This window comes from Schistocerca piceifrons, chromosome 6 (genome assembly GCF_021461385.2).
Source record: "Schistocerca piceifrons isolate TAMUIC-IGC-003096 chromosome 6, iqSchPice1.1, whole genome shotgun sequence".
NCBI classification, from domain to species: domain Eukaryota; kingdom Metazoa; phylum Arthropoda; class Insecta; order Orthoptera; family Acrididae; genus Schistocerca; species Schistocerca piceifrons.
Window position 1 is genome coordinate 256568713 of NC_060143.1, and position 26708 is coordinate 256595420.

General features: G+C 44.2%; 1 protein-coding gene and 1 non-coding gene across 2 annotated transcripts in view; one reads left to right on the forward strand and one right to left on the reverse strand.

Moving 5' to 3' along the window:
* The window catches only part of LOC124803260 (putative neural-cadherin 2), a 169723-nt gene that overhangs the window by 73711 nt on the left and 69304 nt on the right, over window positions 1-26708 (reverse strand). Inside the window, exon 4 of the mRNA XM_047264444.1 lies at window positions 15701-15838. Coding sequence (XP_047120400.1) covers window positions 15701-15838 — 138 coding nt within the window. The remainder of the gene's footprint in view (window positions 1-15700; window positions 15839-26708) is intronic.
* Trnaa-cgc lies at window positions 13758-13830 on the forward strand. Its single transcript has one exon. It is a non-coding gene; the product is annotated as a tRNA-Ala (tRNA).

Below are 26708 nucleotides of genomic sequence, written 5' to 3' on the forward strand. Positions count from 1 at the left end.
GTTTATTTTTGTTGACATCCAAAAGGATTTACTCACTCGATAGACTATACTATTTTTATGCAGATTTTTCATTTTAAATGTCATGATATTAGTGGTATACAAATAAAAATATATTTCGTGAATATTTTCTATCTTTATGTCCTGTCATTGGATACAATAGATTTGATATTATGGGCATGCGATTTCAGATCGTTAGAAGAAAAATGACCACCATACATGTATTAATAACATACAAAGAAGAACTTTACGTTCATACCAGAAAGGTATTTTGTTAGTAAGTAAGAGAGCTGTACCTCGGAACACTTTTTCAGAAATTCACCTCTATGACAGAAGTTTAGTAATTTTCTTTTTCCATTTCGAAATGACAGCATTCACTTTAAGTGTGCTGCCGTTTTTTTCTGAAATTATTAAAATTACTCTGCAAAAGTAAGATTTTTCTAAATGTGAAAAACTACTTCAATGAACAAAATGGTCGTGTACCTAGGAACAAATATTCTATCCAAATTTTGAAAGTGTTGCAATCGAGAAAATACTGTCAATACTGTAATTAAAATGAGGTGAGAACAGTCATGGGATAGCATATGTACATATACAGGTGGCGGTCGCGGACACAAGGTATAAAAGAACAGTGCACTAGTGGAGCGGTCATTCATGTGAAAAGGTTTGCGACCTGATTATGTCCGTACGACGGGAATTAACAGACCCTGAACGCGGAATGATAATTGGAACTACATCTACATCTACATCCATACTCCGCAAGCCACCTGACGCTGTGTGGCGGAGGGTACCTTGAGTACCTCTATCGGTTCTCCCTTCTGTTCCAGTCTTGTATTGTTCGAGGAAAGAAAGATTGTCGGTACGCCTCTGTGTGGGCTCTAATCTCTCTGATTTTATCCTCATGGTCTCTTCGCGAGATATACATAGGAGGGAGCAATATACTACTTGACTCCTCGGTGAAGGTATGTTCTCGAAACTTCAACAAAAGCCCGTACCTAGCTACTGAGCGTCTCTCTTGCAGAGTCTTCCACTGGAGTTTATCTATCATCTCCGTAACGCTTTCGCGATTACTAAATGATCCTGTAACGAAGCACGCTACTCTCCGTTGGATCTTCTCTATCTCTTCTATCAACCCTATCTGCTACGGATCCCACTCTGCTGAGCAATATTCAAGCAATGGGCGAACAAGCGTACTGTAACCTACGTCCTTTGTTTTCGGATTGCATTTCCTTAGGATTCTTCCAATGAATCTCAGTCTGGCATCTGCTTTACCGACGATTAATTTTAAATGGCATTCCATTTTAAATCACTCCGAATGCCCACTCCCAGATAATTTATGGACTTAACTGCTTCCAGTTGCTGACCTATACTGTAGCTAAATGATAAAGGATCTTTCTTTCTATGTATTCGCAGCACATTACACTTGTCTACATTGAGATTCAATTGCCATTTCCTGCACCATCCGTCAAATCGTTGCAGATCCTCCAGCATTTCAGTACAATTTTCCATTGTTACAACCTATCGATATACCACAGCATCATTCGCAAAAAGCCTCAGTGAACTTCCGATGTCATCCACAAGGTCATTTATGTATATTGTGAATAGCAACGGTCCTACGCCACTGCACTGCGGCACACCTGAAATCACTCTTACTTCGGAAGACTTCTCTCCATTGAGAATGACATGCTGCGTTCTGTTATCTAGGAACTCTTCAATCCAGTCACACAATTGGTCTGATAATCCATATGCTCTTACTTTGTTCATCAAACGACTGTGGGGAACTGTATCAAACGCCTTGCCGAAGTCAAGAAACATGGCATTTACCTGGGAACCCGTGTCTATGGCTCTCTGAGTCTCGTGGACGAATAGCACGAGCTGGGTTTCACACTATCATCTTTTTCGAAACCCATGCTGATTCCTACAGAGTAGATTTCTAGTCTCCAGAAAAGTCATCATACTCGAACATAATACGCGTTCCAAAATTCTACAACTGATAGACGTTAGGGATATAGGTCTATAGTTCTGCACATCTGTTCGACGTCTCTTCTTGAAAACGGGGATGACCTGTGCTCTTTCCCAATCTTTTGGAACGCTACGCGCTTCTAGAGACCTACGGTACACCGCTGCAAGAAAGGGGGGGGGGGGGGCAAGTTCCTTCGCGTACTCTTGTGTAAAATCGAACTGGTATCCCATCAGATCCAGCGGCCTTTCCTCTTTTGAGCGATTTTAATTGTAGACTACGGGACATTCCATTTCGGAAATCGTTAGGCAATTCAGTATACTGACACCCACAGCGTCATGAGCGTACCGATGGTACCATATTTCAGGTATTACCCCTCACCCCGGACAACGCAGTGGCCGACGGCCGTCACTTAATGATAGCAGCGGCGTTTGCTCAGAGTTATCAGAGCTAAAATAAAACCAAGACTGCCCAAAATATTCGCAGAAATCAATGTGGAACGTACGACGAACTTATCAGTTAGTGGGCTATGGCATCAGACGACCGAAGCAAGTGACTTTGCTAACAGCACGACATCGCCTGCAGCGCCTCCCCTGGGCTCGTGACCCAGATCGGCTGGACCCTAGACGACTGGAAAACCGAATCATCGTCAGATGAGTCCCGATTTCAGTTGGTAAAAGCTGATGGTAGAGTTCGAGTGTGGCTCAGGCAAAGCCATGGACCCAAGTATGCAACAAGGCACTGTGCAATCTTGTGGTGGCTCCATAATGGTGTGGGCTGTGTTTGCATGGAATGAACTGGGTCCTCTGGATGTTCGGCTACTTGCAGACCATTTGCAGCTATTCATGGACTTCATGTTCCCAAACAACGATGGAATTTTTATGGAAGACAGTGCATCACGTCATCGGGCCACAATTGTTCTCGATTAGTTTGAAGAACATTTTGGACAATTGGTGAGTTAATGGTTTGGTCATCCATATCACCCGATATGAATCCCATCGATCATTTATGGGACATAATGGAGAAGTCAGTTCGTGCACAAAATCCTGCACCGGCAACAATTTCGCAATTGTGGACAGCTACAGAGGCCAACATTGCTCAGTATTTCGGTAGGGGACTTCCAGCCACATATTAAGTCCAAGCCACATCTAGCTGCTGCACTACTTTAAGCAAAAGGTGGACCGAGACGATATTGGGAAGTACCCCATGACTTTCGTCACCTCAGTGTAATAGTGTTTGTGTTATATTACTACTCTACTATGTACTAGTAATCTGTAACAGAAATCAAACTAAGAAAAAGAGTTATCAAAAACTAGTCACATGTTAAAATTATTTTGAAACAGAAGTTATTGGCAACTGACGCAAATATCCAGGGAAAACTGTTAAGACATTAAAGAAAGTCATTTCATTAGTAAATATCACACGTTCCATGGTAAAGAGACCTCCTGTTTCAAGGTACAATAAGATGGTACATGATGACGAAGTATGGCTTGATCATTAACATATTTTGTAGCTATACTGCGCGACAAAATTTAAGGGTCACTTTTTCGGAACCCAGTAATTGCCTCCCATTGGGGGGTATAAGTCTGAAATTTGGCTCAAAGGTGCCTACAACATTCCTCTGTAAAGGTGCAAAAGCGTGGCGCCTTCTGACGTCAGCATCGGGCTCAGCAACACTTTAAACAGCAAGGTGTCGACACATGCAGAAAGAAAGGCCAGAGCTCAGAAGTTCATATAAGCTGTAAGGTGGGTTAAGGATGTCACATTGCCAAGAAATTTCACTAGCATTCTGCTCAACGCCACCATGGACGTGTCACACGGTGGGAAGGCCGTCACAGCCCCTGTCATCCACATTTCTCCCCTTCTTTCGACGCCTCTGCGATGGAGGGCAGAAGAATGTCACATTGCCAAGAAATTTCACTAGCATTCTGCTCAACGCCACCACGGACGTGTCACACGGTGGGAAGGCCGTCACAGCCCCAGTCATCCACATTTCTCTCCTTCTTTCGACGCCTCTGCGATGGAGGGCAGAACCGCGACTCCAAGAGTTGAAATCACGCGGTTTGTTTACGGGTGGCGGAGGAAAATATTTCAGACACATCAACGCTCGGAATCGACACGAAAAGGCCTCAGGGAGTAACGTAAAGAGCTTCATTGAAATCACCCCTTCCTTTGGGACGTTGATTTCCACACATTCCTCAGTGGAAAATGACAGTTCCCACTTCAGTGAGCAAGACAAAGATGTTCTTGACAACCTTTGACGTTTCGTCATCCTCAGACGTTTCAAGCCTTTTCTAAGAACATTGTGGAGCTGCATTCCCATTGAACGTCATCGCACCCCTTTGAGGTGCAGCTCGACCGCAGTTTTTGCTGTTGTGTATAGGCTGGAACTACTAGACACCGTTCAAAGCTATTCGACAAAATTTGAACATGGTCCAAGCCCTCAAAGGGTACTTATGTTTGTTTAGTCCTCCTGTTTTCCGCCATCCGGTGGCGTGATATCGCGGTAGTGCAACGTTAACGTCTAAATCAATAAAAGAGTTCCTCTCACGAAACTTTGTTGAGCGCGTTAGAAATGCACTTCAGAAATTTCGACACCAAATCTACCTTGCGGCTGCTCTAACACCTGAGGGCTAGGCAACCCCTTCGGCATCTCATTGGTGCGGTTTGCCTGTCTTCAGGCGATAGAACAACCGTCACGTGAAATGACGTCTAAGTTTGTAGCGTGCTCAACAAAGTTGCTTGGGTCACTGAGGGTGTTGCCTAACTGGAGGTTGGGGGAGGGGGGGGGGGGTCTTAGAGGGAGCCTCTGCCGTTCTATTTATGCGCACGCTGATGCTGCGCTACCGAGAGATTACGAAACAGAAGAACTCTTTGAAGTTTCAGATCACCTTCAAATTTCATTGAATGGTTCTAAACGGTTCTTAGTAGTTCCAACCTGTACACAACAGCAAAAATAGCGGTCGCAGGTTCGAATCCTGGAACGGGCATGGATGTGTGTGATGTCCTTAGGTTAGTGAGGTTTAAGTAGTTCTAAGTTCTAGGTGACTGATGACTTCAGATGTTAAGTCCCATAGGGTTCAGAGCCATTTGAACCATTTGAAACATCCGGGGGTGTCAGCAGAGTCGAACGTTGCGCTGCACTCCAAAGGCGTGAAATCATGTTCAATAGGTATGTAGCCCCACAATGTTCTTAGAGAAGGGTTGAAACATCCGGCAGTGTCATCAGCGTCAAAGGTTGTCAAGAACATCTTCCTTTCGCTCATTGCACAGCAAACTGTCGTTTTCGACCGCGAAATGTGTGGGAGTCAATGTAGCAGGGTGAGGGGTGGTTCCATTCACCCATTGAGGCCTTTTTGTGTCGACTTTGAGCGGTGGTGTGTCTGAAATGTTTTCCTGGGCCACCCATAAGCAGACCGCGTGATTTCAGGGCTGTGTGTCATGGTTCTGAGCGCCATCGCAGCGGCATCAAAAGAAGGGGTGCAATGTGGTTAACAGATGCTGTAACGATCTTCCCATTGCAGAGACATCAAAAGAAGGGGTGAAATGTGGGTAACACAGACTGTAACGACACGTCCATGAGGGCGCTGGACAGAATTGCGGTGAAATTAGGTACTAACGTGACATCATCAACCAACCTTACAGCTCGCCTGAACAATTGAACTGTGGCCTTTTCTGTGTGTTTTTTGTGTGTGTCGACACTTTGTTGTTTGAAGCTTCGCCGAGCCCTTGGGTGACGTCACAAGGCGTTACGTTTTTGCGCCATTACGGAGAAACTTTGTAAGAGCCTTTGAGAGAAATTTAAAACTTATGCGTCGCAATGGGAGACAGTTACTTGGTTTCGAAAAAGTGATGCTTTAGTTTTGTCGCGCGCTATAGTTTTAGAAATATCACCATAAAACTCTGTAACTGAAGAATTAACAATATCCTCAAAACAACTGTAATATGTTATACAGCACTTAAATATGTAAACTCGCAATATTTACAGACACTGAACAAAACACAGCCTCATGTAACACAATAATAAAAACAGTAGGAATGTCGGAAACTGCATATGTCGGTCTCTAATGCCGCCACCACCACCACCTAAAGGTCGTGCTAGTGTCATTAAGCTGAAAAACCGACCAGGTAACATTGTGTGGCCCTATGTACACTGTCCTTCTTGTACAACATTCTCCCCTACGCGTAATCTACCTTCATGAAATATTGAGTGGATGACTGTCACACGTTTGAGATACGATAAGTATTCTCACACTTTTTATCAAATTTAGTTCACGGGGCACGACGTGTACTCAAACTCACTTAATCAGTTACATAAAACAAAGCAATTTCAGAATCTTGCTTCCTGTTGGATAAATTACTGCGGACGTATGTCGTCGTTAATAAAGAGAAGGGCAAAGCATGTAACACAACAAAAAAAAAAAAAAAACAAAACAAATAATCAGATACAACGAGAAATGTTCCAAGGCTAACAGCTCGCTGTGACGGACGGGTATCGCAAAAAAATAAAATCCCCTTAAAAACAATTGAGCAGTGTGCCCCGCATTTGAGACAGTAATGAAAACAGAAGGCTACTGGACCTGAACTAAAGGTCTATGCTTAAACAGCTCCCTTCAGTTTGCAGATATTTGGCTTCCCCGGTGGATCCGTTGTATTGTGCATCGAAAGTTTACGTGACTGCCCAGAAAAGCGACTGCTGGAAAAACGAAAGCTCGCGCTGTTTCCTGGTATTGTTTGGAACCGGCATTGAACGGAGTCCGCATTCTCAGCTAATGCGATTATTAAATCAGCATGTGTTTCTCCTAAGCGGATCCAGGAGAACGTTGCAATTTCTGTCTGTTTCATCTGACTGTGGTCAAAACTCCATGGATCCACTTAGTGTATGCTAAATAGATTTGATTTTGAACAATAATAATCGGGACGAATCACGCGTTTTGTTATAGTAACAGATACATTTTAATTAATTTTCTTGAAATGCATAATGTCAGACTGCGATGAACGTCAGCAGTGGGATCGCTGACAATACCGTCCGTGAGTAATGTGAACGGTATTGTTCACCTTTCGTTACTAAAGGAACAGTTCCTATCAAGGATGACGTTCAAAGCGTGCAATTTTTATTGCAAAAGTTTAAAGTACAATCCTTGAGTACCTGATGCGCAGGTCGATATTATTTCTTGCCGCCAGTCTATTGCAATCTCTAGAAATTGTTAAACGCATCTATCATAGTTTTCATTATATTTACTATTAGAAGCAAATGAGGAAGCCTGGTCTTGCCAATTAAGAGACCCATTAATACATCCGTCGTTTGTAGCTAGGCTGAAGGGAGTTTTTTTCCAAGCAATTAGACATTTAGGTTGCATCTATAGGTAACTGGAAAAAAGCCAAGATAGCTCCTGTATATAAGGGTAAAAGAACGGACCCGCAAAGTTACAGACCAAATATCCTTAACATCGGTTTGTTGAACATATTCTGAGTTCAAATATAATAAATTTACTTTAGAAAAACTTCCGTCCAAGAATCTGCACGGTTTTAGAAAGTATCGCTCATGCGAAACTCGCCTTGCCCTTTTATCACACGATATGCCGCGAACTATGGATGAAGGGCAACAGGCAGGTTCCATATTCCTAGATTTCCGAGAACCATTTGAGCCTGTTAACAAAGGTAAGAGCACATGGAATAGCTTCCCAGATATGTGAATGGCTGGAAGACTTCTTAAGTAAAAGAACCCCTGCACGTTGTCCTCGATGGCGAATGCTCATCAGAGGCAAGGGTATCATCAGGAGTGCCCCAGGGAAGTGTGACAGGACCACTGTTATTGTCTGTATACGAAAATGATCTGGCGGCACGGTGGTTAGCAGTCTGCAGCTGTTTATTGGTGATGCTGTTGTTTAAGGGAAGGTGCCGTCGTTGACTGACTGGAGGAGGATACAAATATGACTTAAACTGAATTTCTAGCTGGTGTGACGAATGATAGTTAGTTCTAAACGCAGAAAAATGTAAGTTAACGCATATGAGTAGGAAAAACTAACCCTTAATGTTAGAATACAGCAATGTCCTGCTTGTCACAATCACGTGGTTGAAATCTTTGGGTGCAATGTCGCAAAGTTCTTGACTACTGCTCGAGTGTTTGGGATCCGCACCAAGTCGGACATCGATGCAATTCAGTCGAGGGCTGCTAGATATGCCACCGGTAGGTTCGAACAACACGCCAGTATTACGGGGACGCTACGAGAGTTCAAAGGGGAATCCTGGAGGGAAGGCGACATTCTTATTGAGGAACAATATTGCAAAAAATTAGAGAGTCGGCATTTGGAGCTGAGTGCAGAACGCTTCTACTGCCGCCAACACACATTTTGCGTAAGGATCGCGAAGATACGAGAAATCAGGGCTCATAGGGAGGCATAAAGACAGTCGTTTTTCTTTCGCTCTGTTTATGAGTGGAACTGGAAAGGAAGTGACTGGTAGTGGTACAGGCACGCCCCCCCCCACCCTCCCCCCTCTCCTCCAGGCACCATGCGGTGTATGTACGTAAATGTGGATGTAGATGACGACCTTTTCTCGTCTGTCAACAAATACTGACAATAAGGGAGTCCCAGAAAACTGGCAGAGTTGAAACTGTGAGGACGGGTCCTGAGTCGTGCTTGGGCCGCTCAGTTGGTAGAGCACTTGCCCGCGGATCCCGAGTTCGGGTCTCGGTCACGGCACACAGTTTTAATTTGCCACGAAGTTTAATGAGAAAGTTAATTTTGATTACTCTCTTTCGCAAACTAGTTGATGTTCTGGATATGTGTCTGTTATAATGAATATTAAGAACGTTTAGGATGTGATAAGATCAAAGGCGTCTGCTGATTTAACCATAGTGCGGAACAGTAAAGCATTAAAATTCTTAGGCATTGTACCTACATGGTGCAACGTCTGCTTCTTTCCACACTTGCGGGGTCAGGGATTTTCTCTGCCTCGTGATGCCTGGCTATTGTGTGATGTCCTTAGGTTAGTTAGGTGTAAGTAGTCCTAAGTTCTAGGGGACTGATGACCATAGATGTTAAGTCCCATAGTGCTCAGAGCCATTTCTTTCCACACTTGGAGCCAGACATGTGTTTTGCAGGATGCTATATGTTGTGTCACTGTGTACAATAGCGCGTAAAAAGCCCATAATGAAATGAGGAAACAAGCTGGTGATTCTTTATAAACGCACAACCTGATTAATTGCAGAATTACAAGTAAAATAGGATATAGGAGGAGATTTAGTTTAGTTATGTCATGTTCCATAGATCATTTTTACGATTGTTTTAACAATATGATGTGGAACAAGTCAGATTACAAGATATATATACACACATGAATAGTGGTAATATTAATAGTACTGAAATTTTTAGTTTCCACACATGCAACTACATTTAGAGGTACAGTTTTACTTTTTACCAGTTCTGAAACAGAAACTCGTCCATGGAATAGAAGGAGTTGTCCAAAAGAAATGATTTTAAGCTAGATTTGAAACCTGGTCTCATACCTGCCAGATACTTTATGTTGTTAGGCAAATGATCAAAGATTTTTGTTGCTTAATAATGTACTCCTTTTCGAGCAACTGACAGCTTCAATAACGGATAGGAAAAGCCATTTTTCCCTCTAGTGTTGTACGTATGGACATCACTGTTCTTCGCGAATTGAGATGGATTATTTATAACGAATTTCATTAGCGAATATATGTACTCTGATGGTGCAGTTAAAATACCTACCTAATACCTAACGCCTACACGACGTCCTGACGTCCTTGGGTAAACAGCACTAATTACTCTCACTGCTCTCTTTTGTGCATTCAACACTTTATATGGTGAATTACTCAAGAAAACTATTCCATAAGACATTATTGAGTGGAAATATGCAAAGTACGTTAGGAGGCTGATCTGCTTATTACCAAGACTAGCGATTATACAAAGAGTGAAAGAAGCTGAACTTGTTTGAGAAGCTCAGTAATATGCTTCTTTCAGTTCAAGTTGTCATCAATGCGAACACCCAAAAATTTGGGGAAATCTACACTGTTAACTGAGTCCTGTTCATATGCTACATCAATTGTCAGTGTGACTCTGTTCGGTGTACAGAACTGGATATAGTGAGTTTTTTCAAAATTAAGGGAGAGTCCATTTTCTGAGAACCACTTAGTAATTCCCTGAAAGACATCCTTAACAATATCTTCAGCTGCTTTTTCTGGAATGGGATTTATTATAACTCTCGTGTCATCTGCAAAAAGTACTAGTTCTGCTTGCGGAATGTTAAATGAGAGGTCATTCATACGAATAAGGAACAGCAGAGGACCCAAAATTGAACCCTGTGTGGGGCTCCCTTTGTGATAACTCCCCATTCATTAGACTTTACCACTCTCCCAACATTATTTGTGTTATTCAGCAGCTTTCTGTTCGTTAAGTATGATTCATACCAGCTGTGTGTATAGCCTTCAAAGCTGTGTTTTTCTAAGAGTGTGACATGATCCACACAGTCAGATGCCTTGGAAAGATTACAAAAAATACCAACTGGCGATAATTTGTTATTTAGGGCTTGTACTATTTGATGGGTAAATGTGTAGATAGCTTTCTCAATCGAGTAACCCTTCCGGAATCCGAACTGTGACATGCTGAGTAAATTATTTTCACTTAAATGTGAGACTAGTCTTGAATACATAACTTTCAAGATTTTAGAAAATGAAGTCAGCAATGAGATTGGTCTATAATTATTTAAGTCACTCTTGTCCCCTTTCTTATGAAGAGGTTTGACAACTGCGTATTTCAGTCTGTCTGGAAAACTTCCCTGTGCCAGCGAAGCATTACATATATCAGTAAGGACTCCACTTATTTAATTAGAACAACAGTTCAAAATTCTGTTAGGGGCTCCATCAACATCATATGAACTCTTGTTTTCCAGTATATTTATATATTCCATATAGTTTTAATCTTATTTCTCTCAGAACACATAAGTTTCTCGACTTCTTAATGAGATTAGTCTTTAACGTCCTGGGAGAAACGAGGTCATTAGACACGGTGCACAAGCACAGATTAAGGAAGGATGGGGAAGGAAATCGGCCGTACCCTTTCAAATTAACCATCTTGGCATATGCCTGAAGCGGTTTAAAGAAATCACGGAAAACCTAATTCTGGATGGCCGGACGCGGGTTTGAACTGTTATCCTTCCGGATACGAGTCTGGTGTGCTAACCACTGCACGACCTCGCTCGGTTATAGGTTATACGCCGTCATCAGCGACTGTAATAAAAATCTTGTTTAGAACATACGCATTTCGCTTTTTTTTTTTAAAGTATCTTCAGTGGTCCTCTCGGGTGCTAGCCACGGGTGACCATGAAGTTGAGTGTGGTCCTCATGAACAAATGGTTTCCGTATTCGTATGTCAGCTGTGGGATCCCGAACAACGCGAGTAGCGATACAGAGAAATGATAAACCTTTCTGGATAGGCCGCGATCGCGCTTTTACAGAATTCCGACACATGCTGATAGAAGTTCCTCCCTCTTACATGAGACATAACTGTATCTTAATGGCAGTCAAAAAACATTTAAATGCAACTTCTGAATGAAACCTGCTACATAATCTTTTCATGTTGTTGTTGATGTGGTCTTCAGTCCAGAGACTGGCTTGATGCAGCTCTCCATGCTACTCTATACTGTGCAAGCTTCTTCATCTCCCAGTACCTACTGCAACCTACATGCTTCTGAATCTGTTTAGTGTATTCATCTCTTGGTCTCCCTCTACGATTTTTACCCTCCACGCTGCCCTCCAATACTAAATTGGTGATCCCTTGATGCCTCATAATATGCCCTACCAACCGATACCTTCTCCTAGTCAAGTTGTGCCACAAATTTCTCTTCTCTCCAATTCTATTCAACACCTCCTCATTAGTTATGTGATCTACCCATCTAATCTTCAGCATTCTTCTGTAGCACCACTCTATTCTCTTCTTGTCTAAACTATTTATCGTCCATGTTTCACTTCCATACATAGCTGCACTCCAAACAAATACTTTCAGAAACGACTTCCTGACACTTAAATCTATACTCGGTGTGAACAAATTTCTCTTCTTCAGAAACGCTTTCCTTGCCATTGGCAGTCTACATTTTATATCCTCTCTACTTCGACCATCATCAGTATTTTGCTCCCCAAATAGTAAAACTCATTTATTTCTTTAAGCCTTTCATTTCCTAATCTAATTCCCGCGGCATCAACCGATTTAATTCGACTACATTCCATTATTCTCGTTTTGCTTCTGTTTTTGGTCATCTTATATCCTCCTTTCAAGACACTGTCTATTCCGTTCAGCTGCTCTTCCAGGTCTGTTGCTGTCTCTGACAGAATTAGAATGTCATCGGCGAACCTCAAAGTTTTTATTTCTTCTCCATGGATTTTAATACCTACTCCGAATTTTTCATTTGTTTCCTTTACTGCTTGCTCAATATACAGATTGAATAACATCGGGGATAGGCTACAAACCTGTCTCACTCCCTTCCCAATCACTGCTCCCTTTCGTGCCCCTCGACTCTTGTAACTTCCATCTGGTTTCTGTACAAATTGTGAATAGCCTTTCGCTCCCTGTATTGTACCAGCGCCATCTTCAGAATTTGAAATACAGTATTCCAGTCAACATTGTCAAAAGCTTTCTCTAAGTCTACAAATGCTAGAAACGTAGGTTTGTCTTTCCTTAATCTATTTTCTAAGATAAGTCGTGGGGTCAGTGTTGCCTCACGTGTTCCAACATTTCTACGGAAACCAAATCTGATCTTCCCCGAGGTCGGCTTCTACCAGTTTTTCCATTCGTCTAAATTCATGTATTTGTCTGTATTCACGTATTAGTGGACATTAATATAGGGTGTGTCAACCCTTTGCCTTTATGACGTCTTCAACTCTGGTGGGGACCCTTTCAGTGAGGTATCTGAATGCCCACTGGAAGAATGGCAGTCCATTCTTCCTCGAGAGTCGAACCGACAGAAGGTAGAGATGTTCAACGCTGGTGTATGAAACGACGTTCTAACTCGTCTCAGAATTGCTTCATTGGGTTCAGGTAGAGACTCCAGGCAGGCCCCTCGAATAATGTTATTGTGCACAAGCCATCGCCTCGCAGATGTTGCTTTATGACAGGGTGCATCGCTGTACTGATACAGTCGTCATGTCCGAAATGTTCTTTTTCCGGACACAGAACGCAACGCTATAAAATGTTTTCCTAGCCTTCCGCATTTAGTGTTTTCTTCGGGGCGGACCACACTCTAAGCTAAGAATATCGACCCCATATCGTAACGTTATCTTCTCCATACTTCACTATGGGCACTACGCGTAATGGCATGTAAAGTTCTTCAGGCATTCGATTACTCAAACCCTTCCACTGGATTGGCGCAGGATATAGTGTGATCCATAACTCCAAAACACTCGTAGGCTGTCATCCACTCCACAGTCGTGTCGCTCTACACATCTCCTCAACCATCTCTTAGTGTTGACTTGAGAAGTACACTGAGGTGCCAAAAGTCACGGGGCACCTCCTAATATCGCCTCTGATCTCATTTTGACAGGCATAGTGCAGCAACTGGACGTACCCGCCACGTTAGTGGAGAGCGCTAACGCGCTGCTTCGTGGACTCGGGTAGGTGCGCCGGCCCTGGACCGAATCCGCCCGGCGGGTTAACGACGACGGTCGGTGTGCCAGGCAGCCTGCATGTGGTTTTTAGGCGGTTTTCCACATCCCCCTAGGTAAATACCGGGCTGGTCCTCACGTCCCGCCTCAGTTACATGGCTAGCAGACATCTGAACACCGAGCGAGGTGGTGCAGTGGTTAGCACACTGGACTCGCATTCGGGAGGACGACGGTTCAATCCCGTCTCCGGCCATCCTGATTTAGGTTTTCCGTGATTTCCCTAAATCGCTTCAGGCAAATGCTGGGATGGTTCCTTTGAAAGGGCACGGCCGATTTCCTTCTCCATCCTTCCCTCGCCCGAGCTTGCGCTCCGTCTCTAATGACCTAGTTGTCGACGGGACATTACACTAATCTCCTCCTCCTCCACATCTGAACACTTTCGAACTATTCCATGGATTACACTTGTCGCAGACAGTTGGGGTACACTATAATTCCGTCCCCGGGGGTACGGGTGGCGGCAGGAAGGGCATCCGGCCAACCCTTAATCTAACATTGCCAAATCCGATTAACCATGCTGACCCTACGTACCTGTGGGACTAAGGCACAAGCGAAAGAAAAGAAAGAAAGTGCAGCAACTTGACGTGACAGAGACTCACAAATCGTTAGAAGTCTCTGCAGAGATACTGAGCCACGATGCCTCTATAGCCGTCTATAACTGCGAAAGTGTTGCCAGGGGAGGTTCTGTGCAAGTGCTGACCTCTTGATTACATCCAATGAATGTTAGATGGGATTAATGTCTGACGACCTGCGTGGTCTAATCAGTCGCTCGAATTTTCCAGAATGTTCCTCAAAGCAACCGCGAACAATTGTGGCCTGGTGACATGACGCTTCATCATACATAAAAATTCCATTGGTGTCTGGGAACATGAAGTCCATTAATGGCTGCAAATGGTTCAAGACTGAAGCGCCTAGAACCGCTCGGCCACACTGGCCGGCTAATGGATGCAAATGGTATCCAAATAGCCGAACATAACCATTTCCAGTCAATGACTGATTCACACCACACTATTATGGAGCTCCCATCATCTTGAACAGTACCTTGTTGGTCTGCGCCACACTCGAACCCCACCTCAGTTCTTATCAGCTGAAATCTGGACTCATCTGACCAGGACACGGTTTCCAGTCGTCTAGGGTCCAATCGATATGAGCAGGAGCTCATGAGAGACAGGGCAGGCGATGTTGTGCTGTTAGGAAAGTCACTCTCGTCGGTCGTTTGCTGCTGCATCCCATTAACGCCAAATTTCGCCGCACTGTTCTAACGGATATGTTGGTCGTACGTCCCACACTGGTTTCTGTGGTTATTTCCCGCAGTGCTGCTTGTCGCGCAGCACTGACAACTTCGGCGACTTGCGCGTCGATGGGGATGAAAGGATGATGATTAGGACAACACAACACCCAGTCCCTGAGCGGAGAAAATCTCCGACCCAGCCGGGAATCGAACCCGGGCCCTTAGGATTGACAGTCTGTCGCGCTGACCACTCAGCTACCGGGGGTGGCAAATGCCGCTGCTCTCAGTCGTTAAGTGAAGGCATGAACGCCGTCAGCAACTACGTTGTCCGTGGTGGGTGGTAATGCCCGAAATTTGATATTCTCGGCACATTCTCGACACTGTGGATCTGGAAATACTGAATTCCCTAGAGTTTTCCGAAATTGAATGTGCCAAGCATCTAGCTCCAAGTCCTATTCCTCATTCAAAGTTTGCTAATTCCCGCCATGCATTCCTTTTCACCTGAGTACAAACGACACTGCCCTCTCATACCTCGTGTGCGCGATACTATCGACATCTCTACACGCCCGTGATCCATGCATTTCACAGGAGTGCCCAGATACTTCTGATCAGGTAGTGCACGGAATGTAGTAGCGTTACACCTGCCTACTTGAAGAGGAGAGAGGCTAATCATTTCTACGTTTCGTGCCAGTTTGACGTTTGTTGCGTGCTGCCCTCGTAGTGTTGTGTTTCGTTTTCTATGGCAGGTGAGTTTTCAGATGCGTCGTCTAGTTGTATCGAAGGCACAAAGAACATACTAAGCTATTATTTTGTGCTACTGATAAAGAATGTTTACCCTGAGAAGAAATATGTCCCCTGTGTTCGGGTCGATGCGAAAGTTGCCAGCCGAGGGGTTGTCGGGGTTGACTCCGGGCCCGGTGATGAAGTAGACCACTTCCTGCGGCCTCTCCGTGTCTCCGTCCACCGCCTTTACCTATAACCAAGACACTCCTCCATTTTCTAGTGCACACAGCTCCACTTATTATCTCCAAATGGCAAAATAACAGTATTTAAACTCAAGTAGCAACAGTGAGCTACAAATAAAAAATGGCAGTCGATAAATAAACCCACAGCAATCGTAATATCAACAAGCAAAACAGCAACGCTACGGAATCGTGCACCAATCTAATAACTGCACTGAAGACAGCTACACAATAGCTAATATCGCCCTGCAACAAGATTAAAATTTTATGACTGATGCTGCCCTTCCTCCTATATTGGGTTTTTCTGGTAGATAGCGTTGTCTTGTACCGGAATCCCGGATTTTTCTCTGCGAATTGCATCTGTGAAGTCATATTGGGTTATCAGCCGACTCATGGCGTTGTCTTCTCGCAACGTTTCAATGAATCTGGTTCTCCTCGTCTCCAGGCGAAGTGTGTAGTTAATGTCTAATTTGTTCCTTTATATCAAATTTTTGTTTCAGGTGACTTTAAAAGAACATCGATTTCTTGGAGAAACGCATGATACACAATGTGCCGTCTTACAATATACAGCCCTGAGCAGTGGTGCTGTGCATTTATTGCTATTACATGTTTTCGGTGTTTTCTGCTTGCTTAAGCCGGTAGTATGGCGTTAAATATAATTTCCTGGCATTTTCATGCCAGCAAAGGCGTATACTTTCCGGTTAAATAGCATATGTGACATGTGAAGTTGTCACAATAGATATTTTTCCGCTGTGAAGATGGTCCGTGATCGAATCCGGTTGTGTATAAATATAGTGCAAGACAGCGCATTTTGTATCATGCATTTCTCCAAGTGTTCCTTTATAGTCGCTGGACATTTACTCATTTATTTATTTCGTGAACAGTACAGAGTAACCCACCGCCTCGAAACGTAAAGTGGGTCGGATGCTTCTGAATCTAACAGCAAAGACTTTTCATTGTTACAATTTATTGCTATGCAGTTGTTAATGTCGTTTTTAAAAGTAATATAAAGAACATAGCATGTAAAGATTTCTCTGAGGTTACAGCGAATTGAATGATTAACAATTGTTAAAATGATTCGTTATAATTTGTTACTACCTAGTTGATGAGAATATAATTTGTATAATGCAAATGTCAAATAAAAATAAAAAAAGAAAATGTAATGCAATGAGTGTGGTGAAAATAATTTGCAGCATGTAGGGGGAAGTGATATATCGTATTTGTATGTGTAATATAGTCTTAGTAGCATGTTGGTTGATAATGGCCTATTTCTATCTATTTCAGATGAGAAGGTCTCGGTACAACCTCGAGCTATTCTCATCTGAAATGGTTTGTGCTAATGTATGCTTGCACAGATTATACTGATTAAATGCTGACTGAGCACTTCATACACAGAACACATGAATTTTAGCTTTACATGAGAAATACACTTATGTTTGTTATTTGTTAGTAGAAATAGAATATAGTTCGTTGCTACTTGAATACATTATTCCTTAAATAACTTAATACATTACTGATATATAAAATTCATTGATTGTAGCTTTGAATAGAGAAGATAATATACTTCTGTCTGCACACAATAAGACGAGCTTGTGTACAGTATGCCTTAAACACTATGCAGTATGTCATCGGGGAGGAGGAGCCTCGGAATAAAAGTTCTTCGAGCCGTCTCCTCTCAAGCGACATTACGTTATTAGTGCGGTCTTAGTATGTGGTGCCGGTGTTTGTTTTATGATTTTTGTGTTGTTTGTGACTGTGCTGTGGCATACAGTGTCGTGCATTGCTGGTTTTGGTCCCTTACACGTTGATCCGTTCTGAGTCACCTTCACTTAGTGTTCCTTCCTCGGTTTCGGAGTCTGTGGTCGTGTTTATGTCCTCCCATGTGATTTGTTGTGTTGTTTGTGCGTGTCTACGCCTCCTTCAATATGGGTTTTGGCGCTTGTATTCTTCGTGCAGAGTGTTCCATACAGTATCGGCTACGCTATTTATTGTGTTCCAGTCATCGGGATTATGTATTATTCTGGCGATGTCCTTGTCATTCTGTATAGGTCTCACTTGTAGTCGTTCGTGTGCATCAGGAAAGAGTGTACTCGGCGACCCTTGTCAGCTGCATCCCACTCTCTCTGCCATGTCTGAATCCGCCATTGTTTCGTTTGTGTTTTGTTCAAAATGTTGGTTCCCGTAATTTCGGTGACTTTATCGAGCCTCTTCCTCCTAAGCCAGTAAAGTGCAGCTCTGACGTATTGTTATGTCTATAGGGCAGGTCCCCATCACAACGCAAAGTGCCTGTAGTGACGTGGTGTTGAAGGCTCCGTTCATTCTCAGGAGTACACTACGTTGACCTTGTCTTGCAGTTGTCTTGTTAGTATGTTCAGTCTGTGAGCCCAAGCACTTTCGGCGGATTAGCCGAGCGTCTAAGGCGCTACAGTCACGGACTGTGCGGCTGGTCCCGGCGGAGGTTCGAGTCCTCCCTCGGGCATGGGTGTGTGTGTTTGTCCCTAGGATAATTTAGGTTAAGTAGTGTGTAAGCTTAGGCACTGATGACCTTAGCAGTAAAGTCCCATAAGATTTCACACACATTTTTTGCACTTGCGGTGAAGCATGCGATGGATTCAAATTTCGCAATGTGGTAGGTCCTGATCGTCTTAATAGATAATTTGTACTGAGTTCTGTTTAGTCTTGCTAGTTTGTGCATAATTCTGAAGGCTCTGTCAATCGTCAATTTTATATGGTAGTTGAAAGCCTGTTTTTTGTCGAGATGCAGTCCGAGATAACGTGTGGCTTGCTTCCTCTGTATACTTGTATTGTGTAATTTTAGAATTGGCTTCCTCTGTAGTGTCCCTCTGAGCAGTAAATATACAATTTTGTTGTGAGCTTTTTTTAATTTATTTTCTTTTCACCAACTGTTAATTTTCTGGAGCAGTTGCGTGCCTTTTGTCTCTAGTGCTGGTCTCGAGTTGGCTGACACCACTACGAGCAGGTCATCTGCGTACCACACCACACCTTTTACTCTAGCGTCACCGTCCAGCGTGTTCAGCACGGGCTCGATTGCGATATCTTAGAATATTTGTCCGCAGAGCGAGCCCTGTGGACATCCCTTTGTTATTATCTTGACAACCTTTCGTGTACCAGCCCTCCACTCCGTCACTCTGCCTCTGCAGTAGTCGAGGAGGCTACTGTAGAAGGAAGCTGATACCCTCATTTCCCTTAACCTGGCGAAGAGGGACGGCCACCACAAGTTGTCAAAAGCCCCGGCTATGTCGATTAGTATGGCGGCCACGTACTTGTCGCTGATGCTACTTGTAACTGTCAGTGCTTGGTTGACGGCGTCTTCTATTCCCGAAGGGAAGGAGGCGTCTTTGCGATTGTAAACGGTCACACAGGAGCCTTTCTTGTACGTTGCCGAGGGTGTTTAAGAGGCAGATCGGTCGGTACGTTTTGGGGTCTGCTGGCTCTTTGTCTTGTGATTCCCTGATTATTATTACATTAGCAGTTTTCCATAGGTTTGGAATTCTGCCTGTTAGTAGTACCTCGTTGAACATGTTAGTAAGAAAAGGTGTGATCTGTGTTACTATTTGTTTTAATGTTTCTGAAAGTATTTTGTCTGGGCCGTGTGCATTTCGGTTTTAAAGCCTGCTGATTGTCGTCGCGACTTCTTCTCGCGCGAATGGCATGTTTGCACTGTCACTGGTATATGGTTGCCTCATGCTCTCTCTTAGGTCTGCGTGGTGTCGCTCGTCTTGTGTGGGGTTGTCATCTGGGAGGAGCTTGTTCAGATGATATCCTGCTGTGCTTCTCCATCATCTGGTCATTGAACCGTCTGCTTGTTTTAGCGTTCACAGAGCTGTCGGTGTCTTAACTCGTTCTGTTTCTATCTTGAATGGTTGTCCCCACATGTCGTTCTGTAGCTGGGTTTTTACAAAATTGGTCCAGTACTCTTGCCTTGTTGTCTTTAGTTGTTTTTGGTATTTCTGTTTCGCGTCAGGATACAGATCAAGTCTTATCTATCTTTCAGGAGCTGTCTTTGCTTGTTGGTAGTATTTTCTTTTGTCCCGTGAATCCTTCCTTAGTCTTGCCAGTTCTGTCGACCACGGTTGTTTCTGTCCCGACCCAGTTTTTGCCCGTGGTATAGCTGCTTCCTGTGCTCTTTGCAGAACATCTGTCGGTACATGCGTTTTGTGATCTACACTGCCTTGAACAGTGTGAAATGACGACGCCTCAATAATATCTCGAACGTTTTGCCAGTCGGCTCTTCCAATGAGTAAATGCTGCTGTTCATGGTCCATGTTATGTGTATTGATATATCTGTCCGTGGTTATGGCGATTGCGTTGTGGTCGCTGTGTGTGGCTCTATCTAATACCCTCCATGTAATGACCAGTGCAAGAGATTTTGCGTTCCCTAGAGGAAGGTCTATGTTACTTACGCCACCGGCGTCTCCGCGGTAGGTAGTTGGCTGACCTTCCCTATTCAGTATGAAGAGGTTGCATTCATTTACCACGTCAAGCACTAGTTGCCCTTTGTCGTCAGTTCTATCCGAGTTCCACAAGGGGGATTTTACGTTGATGTCAGTTAGAAAGACCAGCCTTTTTCTTTGTGAGTGTCGTGCAATGTCTTTTATTTTGTCTATGAGAGGTTCTATATCATACGAGTACTGAGCGTAAATAGACGACATGAGCCATACTCCCTGTCCGTCTGTTATTTCTGCTGTGGCAATGTGTTCAGAGCAAAACTGGGTGATCTGTGTTAATATGCCGTTTTTGTTAACTACTATTATCGCGGCTTTCGCGTTTGGTGTTCCTGCTATTGTGATGCAATGTGAGGGGAGTACTGAAATCTTCCCGCCTCGCAGAAAAGGTTCTACGTCTGCTTTTGTTTCTTCTAAGAGCCTGGCAATTTAGTTTTATTACCTTCAGAAGGGATATCTAGTGAAGAAAAAACACTTGGGTGTGGTTTCTTGCCGGCAGGAGTGGCCGAGCGGTTGTAGGCGCTACAGTCTGGAGACGCGCGACCGCTACGGTCGCAGGTTCGAATCCTGCCTCGGGCATGGATGTGTGTGATTTCCTTAGGTTAGCTATGTTTAAGTAGTTCTAAGTTCTAGGGGACAGATGGCCGCAGCAGTTAAGATCCATAGTGCTCAGAGCCATTTGAACCATTTTTTGTGGTTTCTTTAAAATCCAGAAACACTCGTCCATGTGCTCTCACTAAGTCCTTGTATACTTTCTCTAGGTTTAGGCCCTCTTCCCTTCGGGCACATGCGTCCCCTAAAAGCTTACATAGTTCTTTGGGGTTCTTTTGCAGATTTTCAACTCTTAGGATGTCCGCCCCCGATAGCTGAGTGGTCGGCGCGGCAGAATGTCAATTCTAAGGGCCCGGGTTCGTTTCCCGGCTGGGTCGGAGATTTTCTTCGCTCATCATTTCATCCCCATCAACACGCAAGTCGCTGAAGTGGCGTCAACTCGATAGACTTGCACCCGACGAACGGTCTACCCGACGGGAAGCCCTAGTCCCACGACATTTATTTATAACTCTTAGGATCATCCTGTCAGTTTGTTCTGTAGTTAGGAAGCAGATTTTATCCCCGTTTTCATGCTTAGTTCGTATTACATAACGAAGAGCTGTTTGAAATATATTCTTGTTGTCTAGTCTCCTAAGCCGTAGGTTAACTTCCAAGTTTTCGTAGTTGACGTAATTAACGGTATTCAGCTTGGGGTCCTTGGTTGTGTCTGGTTGGTGTTCTTGACTATTTGTTTGTTGCTACGATTTCGAGTAGTTTTGTAGTGCAGCACGTCATTCCTGCTTCATGGTTTCTGGTAGTATGGAGTTTGATGTCTTTCCGCTGAGCATTTCCCCTGGTAGTGACTTGTTGTTTTTTATATCTACCGGGGAATTGTTCGTAAAAGGTGACTGTTGTATGTCAGTTTCTGGGGTGGTTGTGCCTGGTGTTGTGCCGCTGCAGGATGTGTCTTCCTGTTCGGCTACATTACTGTTTTGTTTTGCGTAATGGCTGTGTGTGCTACCCCCGTAGACAAAACGAACCGGTGTAATATAGGGTCTACATTTGGTTGTATCATATTCTACTTGTTGCACAGGTAGTGTGCACTTGTCTTTTTTGTGATTGCCTGTGGTGTTGGATTTCTTGTGAACTCAGTGACATCTTCATTCTCAGGATGTTCAAGGACGTCGTTATATTTCTCTGTACTATCTCGCAGTATTTCGTCTTCCAGTTCGTCAACTCATAAAAGGAGACCAGCCTGGAAGATGGCTCAATCAAACATGTGATGTTTCAGGTGCTGGCAACCTCATATTCTATTGCACCCTGCATGCACATATCGTCTATCGAGTCGGTAATGCTGAAGTACCTACACTGTATTGTCTCCCAGCACTGAGGCATTACATTAGTACCGGTATCTGTATTTGGGGGTTGTAACATCCCCATGTGTTGCCGCCAGGCAACGGCTTGCCGCCAGCCTCTCATCCTAGTCGACGGCGATTTGTACCTTTGCCTGTTTGTGTTATTTGTCACGTCTGTTCCTGCCTGTGTTAGGGGGTGGGTTTCTGACAGTTATGATAGCACTGCTTATTAATGGACGTTATCCGGAACATCGTACTCGGTGCGTCTTTTTTTCTCTCGTAGAGCTGTTTATATGTAGGACAGTCTGCCTCCCTGCCTTATCGCATGTTCTGCTTCTGTGTTTGCATGGTATACAGCCTACTGGATTCTTCTGCCTGCATTCTGAATTTTGTGTCCTGGCTTTGCACATCTCCTGCCTACTGGATCTTTGTCGCAACGCTTCGATGGGTGACCGAAGTCCCAACAATTAAAACATTTTTGTACATCAACCAAGTCGTTGTAAAGCGCTGCAGTCATAGACTGTGCGGCTGGTCCCGGCGGAGGTTCGAGTTCCCCCTCGGGTAGGGGTGTGTGTGTTTGTCCTTAGGATAATTTAGGTTAAGTAGTGTGTAAGCTTAGGGACTGATGACCTTAGCAGTTAAGTCCCATAAGATTTCACACACAGTTGAACAGTTGAACAAAGTCGTTGATACACAAAGATTCAAATTGAATCGAAACACTTTTTTTTTTTTTTGAAGCAGCAGTAATCGTACTCTTGGCGACACTTCTAGGATATTGTTTACTGTCCTTTTACCCTTTGGTCCTGTTTTAAATTTTATTTTAACCTCGTTATCGAACTCGTCTTTGGTAATGTATTCATTCAGGTTTATTTCGTAGAGCTCTTCTAAGAATTCCTGGTCAGTTAAATATGTTGAGACATGGTGCACTGCCAGCAGGGGTCTGAACTTCTTGGGATCTTCACATCTAATTTCCTTAAGCTGTGCTATTATATTTTTCTTGTCTAATTGTGATTCTGTTTCAATTATTACGGTGTTTGCTGTTGACCTGATTGATTTTACTTTTAATTTGTCTTGCTTGGGGTTAATTGTTTTAGTGATGGTTTCTCTAATGGTTCTCGCATCTTGGTTGGTTTCTGATTTAAAGAAAAGTGTGCTGGAGCGTTTAGCTTTTGTTTGTTGAATGCGTTCTTGTACTTTGTTTTTAGGTTTTTCAATCGGACCGGCAGTCGCAACCGCTGCAAATGAGAGTGGGAGGGGTTTATTTTCTGACTTTAATCTCTGATTTTCGGATTTAAGTTCCGTTATTTCTTGTTCCAGGCGCTGAACGCGTTCCTGGGCATCTGGTGCGTTTGCAACAGCTAGTTCTCTTCTGAGTCTGGCGTTTTCTGGACAGTAGGCTCCTACGCCAAAGGCCCAACGAGTGTGCGACAGGGTCGGGCGGTGTGGAGGCGGTCAAGGAATCTCGTCCAGGGGCCGCCTGTCTGTTTCGTCGACTGCTTCCGCATGTTCCACATCAAAGCATTCCTGACGTATTTTTTCTAACACCACATCCCATGAGGTGATCAGTTGGAAACCGCTGTCCCGCTTGAGAAAATCGTTATGTATTCTTATTTCCATTGTCTCTTGAATGACCAAATCCGAGGACACTCTGGTGCGGCACAGTACCTTTGTCTGTTCAACAGCAACAGTTTATACTGGCGGTAATGCAGAGACCGGTGGAAGAAGCAAGTGGTTCCTGGGGTCGTTGACGGCTGAGTCCAGAGTGTAGCGAAGTCGTCGTAACCGAGCTCAAACTGTCCAGGCAGCAAACCGAGTAGGAAACATCAAGAATGCAAGCTCAGTTACTCTAATACACTACTGGCCATTAAAACTGCTACACCAAGAAGAAATGCAGGTGATAAACGGGTATTCATTGGACAAATATATTAGACGAGAACTGACATGTGATTACATTTTCACGCAATTTGGGTGAATAGATCCCGAGAAATCAGTACCCAGAACAACCACCTCTGGAAGTAATAACGGCCTTGATACGCCTGGGCATTTAGTCAAACAGAGCTTGGATGGCGTGTACAGGAACAGCTGCCGATGCAACTTCAACACGATACCACAGTTCATCAAGAGTAGTGACTGACGTATTGTGACAAGCCAGTTGCTCGGCCACCATTGATCAGACGTTTTCAATTGGTGAGAGATCTGGAAATGTGCTGGCCAGGGCAGCCGTCGAACATTTTCTGTGTCCAGAAAGGTCCGTACAGGACCTGCAACATACGGTCGTGCATTATCCTGCTGAAATGTAGGGTTTCACAGGGATCTAATGAAGGTTAGAGCCAAGGGTCGTAACACATCTGAAATGTAACGTCCACTGTTCAAAGTGCCGTCAATGCGAACAAGAGGTGACCGAGACGTGTAACCAATGGCACCGTATAGCATCACGCCGGGTGATACGCGAGTATGGCGATAACGAATACACGCTTTCAATGTGCGTTCACCGCGATGTCGCGAAACACGGATGCGACCATCATGATGCTGTAAAGAGAACCTGGATTCATCCGAAAAAATGATGTTTTGCCATTCGTGCACCCAGGTTCGTCGTTGAGTACACCATCGCAGGCGCTCCTGTCTGTGATGCAGCGTCAAGGGTAACCGCAGCCACGGTCAACGAGCTGATAGTCCATGCTGCTGCAAACGTCGTCGAACTGTTCGTGCAGATGGTTGTTGTCTTGCAAACGTCCCCATCTGTTGACTCATGGATCGAGATGTGGCTGCACGATCTGTTACAGCCATGCGGATAATATGCCTGTCATCTCGACCGCTAGTGATACGAGGCCGTTGGGATCCAGCACGCCGTTCCGTATTACCCTCCTGAACCCACCGATTCCATATTTTGCTAACAGTCATTGGATCTCGACCTACGCGAGCAGCAATGTCGCGATACGATAAACCGCAATCACGATAAGCTACAATCCGACCTTTATCAAAGTCGAAAACGTGATGGTACGCATTTCTCCTCACAACAACGTTTCACCAGGCAACGGCGGTCAACTGCTGTTTGTGTATGAGAAATCGGTTGGAACCTTCCTCATGTCAGCACGTTTTAGGTGTCGCCACCGGCGCCAACCTTGTGTGAATGCTCTGGAAAGCTAATCATTTGCATATCACAGCTTCTTCTTCCTGTCAGTTAAATTTCGCGTCTGTAGCACGTCGTCTTCGTGGTGTAGCAATTTTAATGGGCAGTAGTGTGTTAACTGCACGTTCTAAAGGCTTCATAGAATATTGAGAACTGGCTGATAAGTGTGGGTACGCGGTATTTACAGGCACTCTCGCGCCAGGGGACCGGCCCACGTGATATGTCTGCCCCTAAGGTGGATGTCCTCGTTGGAGCGATCTCCAGCGTTGGTACGAAGCCCGCGTGTCTCTGACCTGTCCTTTATACGGATACTCGGGCTGAGAAGGAAATCAGGCTCACTGGTGGATGCTAACCTGCTCACATATTCTGAACAGCGATGGGAGATGCATCACTGCGTCCGGTCGGTGTACTGCGTGCCACACTCACAACTGATGTAGACACCAGGCGTATTCAGCCTTTGTTGGGCTTGGACTGACCGGAGCATGTTCTTAATTTTATCAGTTGAGTGTCAAATGGTTTTTAAGTTGTTTTTCTCTGTTATCCTGACAGTCTTGATTGTGGGTGGTTCCGCATCCGGAAGTGGCGCCAGATTCTCGGTTCGTTCTGGATCGTTTTCTTTCTTCTCCTTGTTGTTCGGGCGCATAGCGCGTCTTATTTGAGTCCCCGAGTAGCTGTACTTGCAACAGGTTTCGTACATATGCTTTAGTTCAGTAGACAGACTTTCCTTGCCGCATACCAATCACGCTCTGTGTTCCTGAGTGGCGAGCACAGATTAGCGTTGCACTGGATTATGGCAGTGATTGGCGGTTGGGTACGGCGCGGCTCCTTGTGCTTCTTCTTCCTGTAAATGGAATGCCGAAACGTGCCATCGTGGTTATTCTGGTTATTCTTTATTAGAACGTCTGAGAAAGGTGGGCATCCGTTCTCTTTAAAAAAAAAAAAAAAAAAAAAAAAAAAAAAAAAAAAAAAGGTTCAAATGGCTCTGAGCACTATGGGACTTAACATCTGAGGTCATCAGTCCCCTAGAACGTAGAACTACTTAAACCTAACTAACCTATGGACATGACACACATCCATGCCCGAGGCAGGATTCGAACCTGCGACCGTAGCGGTCGCGCGGTTCCAGACTGAAGCGCATAGAATCTCTCGGCCACACCGGCCGGCTGTTCTCTTCAAACTCAACGGTAAACTTGTCGTTGTTATATATGCTGTCAAGATGACACAGGAATTCTTTCAGGTTTTCTTCGCCATACAGCTAATACGAAAATGTGTCATCAATATATATGTAGAACACCTTTGGTTTCAGGAGCGCTGTGGCTAGAGCTAGAAATGTTCGATATACAGGGAGATTCCGTGATGATGTTACAAACTTTAAGGGGTGATGGAGAAGGGTAAATGT